Source organism: Sinocyclocheilus anshuiensis, unplaced genomic scaffold (assembly GCF_001515605.1).
Source record: "Sinocyclocheilus anshuiensis isolate Anshui unplaced genomic scaffold, SAMN03320099.WGS_v1.1 scaffold767, whole genome shotgun sequence".
NCBI lineage: Eukaryota > Metazoa > Chordata > Actinopteri > Cypriniformes > Cyprinidae > Sinocyclocheilus > Sinocyclocheilus anshuiensis.
Window position 1 is genome coordinate 967,526 of NW_015551124.1, and position 7,077 is coordinate 974,602.

At 36.3% G+C, this 7,077-nt stretch overlaps 1 protein-coding gene across 1 annotated transcript in view; it reads left to right on the forward strand.

Moving 5' to 3' along the window:
• Window positions 1–6,215, forward strand: part of LOC107663142 (uncharacterized protein C14orf132-like) — a 23,102-nt gene extending 16,887 nt beyond the window's left edge. The window contains exon 2 of the mRNA XM_016453303.1: window positions 5,979–6,215. Coding sequence (XP_016308789.1) covers window positions 5,979–6,215 — 237 coding nt within the window. The remainder of the gene's footprint in view (window positions 1–5,978) is intronic.
• Window positions 6,216–7,077: the final 862 nt, after the last annotated feature.

Here is a 7,077-nt window from a genome sequence, read left to right on the forward strand (position 1 = left end):
CTTGGCCTGCTGTACATGAGACCCCTACAGTGGTGGCTCAAGACCAGGGGGTTCTCCCCGAGGGGAAACCTGCTTCGCATGTTTAAGGTCACGCGGAGATGCCTACGTGCCTTAGACATGTGGACGAAGCCTTGGTTCTTGTCTTAGGGCCCGGTGCTGGGAGCTCTTTGTCGCTGGTGCCATACTTCCGGCGTCCCTGCCGGTGCTTGCTTCATTCCTAGAAGCTGACGCTGGCTCCGTCGCACGTGCTTTTATAGCTTCCTGGTCATGACGTCATCCGCCGTGACGTCCCGTTCAGCTATTGGACTGATTTCACATGTGATTCAGAGCGTGGGTCGCAGAAGGCATTCCCCTAGCGTTTTCGACGCAGCTCGAGTTCCTGAAGAGGAACCAATGTTTTGTAAAATAATCAAGCTTGAGAGCAAGACTGAGATGTTTTAATTCTTCCATGTCACCACATTTATTTTAGCATAATTTCATAGTCTGCTGTTACTTTTAGTCACATTTGATTCTCGAGTATCCAACATGTTATGAAATAATCATAACTTCAGTAAAGAAACTTGTACAAGCATGTAACATTTTTACAGGAATAGATGCAGTCTATAGATCATTTCATCATGGATGGAGGTCAAAAGAGCAAATGCAGTACAGTATCAATACAACTGCAGTCAGGGCCGTGCACATACCTTTTGAGGGGCATGTGCTGAAACTGAAAAAGGGCACCCCCCTCCCCTTAATGACAAATGAAATAACACAAAATAATAGTCTCAAAAGCTTTGTTACATACGTAACCTGAGACGTTTTCCTTAGTGTATTGATTACTGTTACTCGGTAATTTTTTAATGGGTTCATATTTTTTATTTGGCTTGCTTTCTGTGTATGTTTTTATAAATGTATCTTCTGTAAAGCACTTTGGTCAGCCTAGCGGCTGCTGTAAATGTGCTATACAAATAAAATGAACTTGAACTTGAACTCATTTAAATTTTATTTAAAGTTTTAGTAATTTAGCATTTTTTGTCATTTATGTCAATTATGTATGTCTTTGTTTATATGTCCATATTTTTTATTATTTATTTCCGTTTTATTTTTAAATACATTTAATTATTTCAGTTAACATTTATTTTACTGTACTTCAAGTAACAAAAGTTTATATTTATGCATTTTAACATTTTTATAAAATAGCAAAATTACACCCAAGTTCTCATTACTGTAATTTAAATCTTTACATTCTTAAATACATTTAAATCTTTAAATTGTAACATTTATCATGATTGTATTTGTCAGCATTTAATTTATGTTAGGTTTAACTTTTATTTATTTATTTTAAACAAAATTTTATTTTAAAACAATTGTCCAAAATGAGTCAATAGTTGTCATCCAGTAAGAGTATAGAGCTATAAAATGAACTTGGAGAGCAGATCATTTGATAAGAAATATTTGACTTTTTATTGCAGACTTTGGTATTGTGGCAAATCTGAGCAGAGTTTGAGACATAGATGAGATATTTTCTGAAACACACATCAGATTACTGGGGTGTTTTTCTCAGGAGAAATATTTGAGAAGCATCTAAATTAGCACATAGCACATCTGTACATACAGTATATTGTCTATTGTCTTTTTGTCTATTATGCATTGTTTTCACATTTATTTTTAATCACTTGTTTATTTTGTTATCTGTGTCCCGTCACTTGTCATCCTGTCTGTGGACTGGAAGCTTCTGTCACCAAGACAAATTCCTTGTGTGTGTGTAAACACACTTGGCAATAAAGCTCTTTCTGATTCTGAAATTGTGTTTTTTTTTTTCTCTATGGAATCACAGTACTCATTTCTATGGAAAGTATTAATTTGTGCTGTACAGTAAAGTATAGTATCTTCAGCATATTATTGCATAATGTATATTGTTTACTTTTTTAGCATATGAAGCGCTGTGCATGAAATAATGCACAGTATGCATTAAGCAGTAGTATTTCATCCAAACACAGCTCGGTGTTATACGCTCCAAGCATGTCACTACATGTTCTGTCTAGATCTTGCTGCCCCAAAATGACCCTGTTTTCCCTGAAACAAGCCCTCAGCCATATCTGAGCACGGCACTGGGAATCAGGTTTAGTGTGTGTGTTCACTAAAAGTCCATGCAGGAGAACAGGACACCTGCTCAGGGCTTTCCAGCACATCAGCGGCAGTCCGTCTGGAGAACATCTTTATGCCACAGGCTCATGTTCTTCTGAAACCAAAGCGCTTTTATAAAGTCACAGCAGCATATTGAGATTACAGCTTTAAACTCATATAGTATGTGATGTAGTATTTGTTATGTAGCTTCTTTCCGCCATGGGATAAAAAAAAAATAAAAAGGTAATTGCGACTTTTTATCTCACAATTCTGACTTTTTTGTCATAATTAACGTGCAATAAAGTCCGATTTGTGAGATAACAACTCAAAACTGCAAGAAAAATAGTTAGAATTGTGAGATATAAACTCAGAACTGCGAGAAAAAGAGTCAAAATTGAGACATAAACTCAGGATTCTGACTTTTTTTCCTCTTTTTTTTTTAAATTTTTTTATTGTGAGTTATAAAGTCAGAATTGTGAAAAAAGTTGCAATTACAAAATTGCAAAATGTAAACTTAACTCTGAGAAAAAAACGTCAGAATTGCAAAATATAGGATCAGAATTATGAGATAAAAAGTCTAAATAACCCATTTTACTTTTTATTCTGCGGAGGGGGAAAAAAAACACAAAATTGCAAGAGATAACTCAAGAGTTGTGAGGGGAAAGAAGAGAGTCAGAAATGTGAGGTGTGAACTTGGAATTGCAAGAGAAAAAAGTCCGAATTCTGAGTTTACATCTTAATTATCTTAAAGTATCTTAAGTCTGACTTTTTTTCTCCGAATTTCAAGTTATAAAGTTAGAACTGCAAGACCTAAACTTGCAATTCTGAGACAAAAAGTCAGAACTGTGAGGTAAAAAGTCGCACAACTTGTTTATTTCTTATTTTGTGGAGGAAACAAAAAAAAAAAAAACAGATTTACAAGAAATAAACTCAGAATTAAAGAGATTAAATAGTCCGAATTGCAAGACGTAAACTTCATTTATCAGTACAAACAATCAGATATTACTATGATGCACCAGATACAGTGACCATCTGAATCACTCAAACACTTTCTTTGATATGTTACTACACTCAGACATTAAATGTGCTTTCACTGTCCAAATACTTTGTATTACCCACTTGAGTAATTCAGTACAGAAGTAGGTCAATTCTATCAGAAAAGCTTATTAGCATAACGAGAGCTGAATGGAGTGTGGATTTAATCCACATTAAGAGCTGAAAATGCATTTTTCATCCGGCTGTAATGAAGCTTTTGTTTAAAGTGGAATTTCTTTTCCAGCTTCAAAGGCTTAAATATTGAAATGACATTATGAAACTCTGAGTGGGTGTGTTTTATAAGAATATATGATATTTTTTCACATCTAATGAGTTCAGACTGTTCCCGACAATTGTGCATAAATAAAATATTGGTTCTTTTATTAATAATGCATGCTTAAAAAGAAAACACATTGGTTTGTAATTTTGCTTGCTATTATGTGTCAGAACACTAGTTTCATTCTCATCATTCATTCAGTCAAGCCAGTGCTATTTTAGTATCTTTGATATACTTTTACAGTTTCTGATAATATTATGACTTCATTTTATTTTTATATTCTTGGTTTTCATTTTATTTTTGTAAGTTTTAGTTATTTTGTTTTGTGTTTTTGTCATTATGATTATTAATTAATTAATTAACTATATTCACATGTCTATGTAGTTTTTATTAAGTTTGAGTTTTTACTTTTAATTATTTTAGTACTTCAGCTTAAACTAAACAAAAATGAGAAATGTTGCCTTGATAACTAAGATACGTTTCATTATTGTATTGCAAATCATTTCTCACTGATGTACAGTTGCACTTTGACTGTTTGTTTGTGTTTTGTGCAACAGGAAACGGAATAGGGAAATAGGAAAGAGGAACAGGAAATAGGAAATGATATGAAGTTTGTACTACAGTAAGTCAGCAGCATGAGCCGTCCCAGAGGTCACTGTTATTGTAGAAGGTTTTAATGCTTACTGTTTTATTATTTTTCTACAAATGATCAAAAAACAGCCGTGATAAACTTTGCATTTAAATCTTATTCATTCATTCATTCCTTCATTCTTTCGATTTATTCATTCAAATTTTGTCAAATTATGTGACATTCTATGTTGTATTGTACATGATACCACACTAATAAACTGCCATGAAGAAAAAATAAAACTAAGTAAAAACACAAACAATAAATGCACAGCGGAGTCAGTGTGCAACTGGATGTAACTGGCCATCTTTAGTTTTTCCAGCTCACACTGAACATCAATAGAGAATCTGTTGGTAAACAGTATTTACAGCCAGATGATCTGAGGTCAGTGTTAAAATGTTTTAATGCTGCTTGAGGATGTAGTCTCTGAAATGTATGCACATATAAACGACACCATCTATTATCCTATCCTTAGGTTTGATTTCATCCAGCACTGCACAACCCTTATTAGTCATGCATTTATTGATTGTGTGGCAGAATCGATAAGTTACAGGGCTGTAAAAGCAGCGAGGTGAACGGTTCACATCCGCTGTAATGTGTAAACACAGAGGTCTTGAGACAAAGGAGCAGAGTTAGTGTATCAGGGTCATTATAGTTCACTAAAACTAAAACCATGAAAAAATAAAAATAAAAAAAAAATTTTGAACAAAAGAAAAATTTAAATAAATAAAATACTTACAAAAATTACTACATTTTTTTTTCTTATTTTACTAAACTTAACTGATTTCTCATTTTCATTTAGTTGATGTACTAAAATTTAAAAAATAATGATTAATAAATTATTAATAAACAAAAAATCTAAAATAAAACTGAGCAAAATGAAAGAAAAAAGACAATAAGTAGACTAAAACTAAGAAAAATTACAATTCAATTATTAAAAAGTATAATAGTATCTCAATAATCAAAATACTAAAATAACACTGTATTTCTTTTCAATACTACAATGCTAAAGTCTAACCTTTCAAAATAATAATATTAAATTGGCTTCACTTAGTACTGCAAATGCACAGCTAAAAAAAAAAACGCTTCATTACAAAGGTTATGAAGGAAATATTATTACTGTTCAAAAATGTATTTAAAAATTCCTGCTTATAATCAGATAGCGTAGTTACAGTAATCTACGAGCCAAACCTTTTCTCTACAGCACTTGAAGTAGCTATTTTATGATGGTGTTTGTGTCAGTAAGCATCAGGAAAGGCTTTCTGTGTTTTTTTTAAAAGATCACACTTCCTTTGATGCCTCATACTGTATGTACAGTAGACGTGAGACGAGGGTCTTTATCGCGCCAGCGACCGGCGCTGTTGGGCTTTAATTGTCTCACTCAATAAATCACCATCACTTCCCACTTTCTAAATATGTACAGCACATTAATGAAGCCTGAGTTCCCTGAGAAACACGCCTGAGGCCACAAACATGCTCTCATGAGTTTTCCTCTAACTGTGCCACTCAAAACAGACGTGAAGACGCTCTGAGAAATATTCTCTGACGGAACAACAGCATTCTGCTCTGCTTCAGTTTGATGCTTTTTCTCCAAGGATTTGGTCAGGCTGCATACATTACAGATATTCCTCACATGCAACTCATAAAATAAATTGCAAACCCAATGATGTTACTTGTGGTATTTGCTAAGCAGCAAAGTATTACTACTACCATTACTCAGTTAGGGTTAGTGATGCGACCAAAAGAGTGAGGATGTCATCAAAAAAAAAAAACTCTACAAAAGAGGTGAAATAAATCCTACAGACTAGGAAACACCCTGGCAACCTATAGGAACACACTAGCATTCATCCACACAAAAGGTTTAAAAATCCAGGTAAAAAAACTCCAGTGCATCATAGCCAGTGACCTGCTGAACTCTGTGTGTTTTAGCTTCCGGTGATGAGCGGCGCGTTCATGGATGCGTCCCCTCTGGACGACTGCAGCACAGAGCACTCGCTCTTTAACTCCTCGGCCAGCGTGAACGCAGCGCCTCCTGCATCATCAGCGCCGGTCCAGCAGGAGGAGCCGCAGTGTGTGTCCAGCGACGCCGTCTGGCTCTGGATCGCCATCATCGCCACCGTCGGAAACATCGTGGTGGTCGGAGTCGTATATGCTTTTACTTTCTAAGGACTGAACAGCTAAGACTCTCGGTGAAGATAAAGCTGTTATTTATGCCGAGTTCACACTGCACGATTTTAGCCCGATTTTTCACTCGCCGACAGGTTTTGCGAAATCACCGACAAATGCCCGAAATCGGAGGCAAATCGGTGCTCGTTCACGCGAGTGACAATCACGCAGTGTGAATTATCAAAGACGCGATCTGAGCGAATCGCCGACACGTCGCCGACGGCCGTGAAATATTTGGCATGCTAAATATCTGGAGCTGTCGGCGATTCACAATCACGATGTGTGAAATGAGTCTGACTGAAAAACACATCGGCGATGACCTACAGCCAATCAGAGAACAAGATACAGGGCAGCGGGAAGTTCGGGGAGGAGTTATATGAAACGTAGTTTGCGGACCAGTTTTGCATATCTGGAGCTGTCGGCGATTCACAATCACGATGTGTGAAATGAGTCTGACTGAAAAACACATCGGCGATGACCTACAGCCAATCAGAGAACAAGATACAGGGCAGCGGGAAGTTCGGGGAGGAGTTATATGAAACGTAGTTTGCGGACCAGTGTTGCCAAATACACGATTGCCGCCGGTTGTTTTTTATGTCAGCAGGTTGAAGCGACCCCAATAGTGTGATATTTAGGCCCTAGAATGTGAATTTTACCAGGAGAACCCTGCCAAAAAAAAGACCCCTCGAAAGCAATTGGGCTATTTTCAGGCTAGTTTTGAGTAGTAATTGGGCAGGTTTTGTAGCAAAAACCTGGCAACCCTGCACCAGACAGAGCTGTCGGCTATTGTAAAGTCATGCAGTGTGTAACCTCCTGTCGTCGTTCCATCGTGCAGTGTGAACACAGCAACAACTGAATGCTA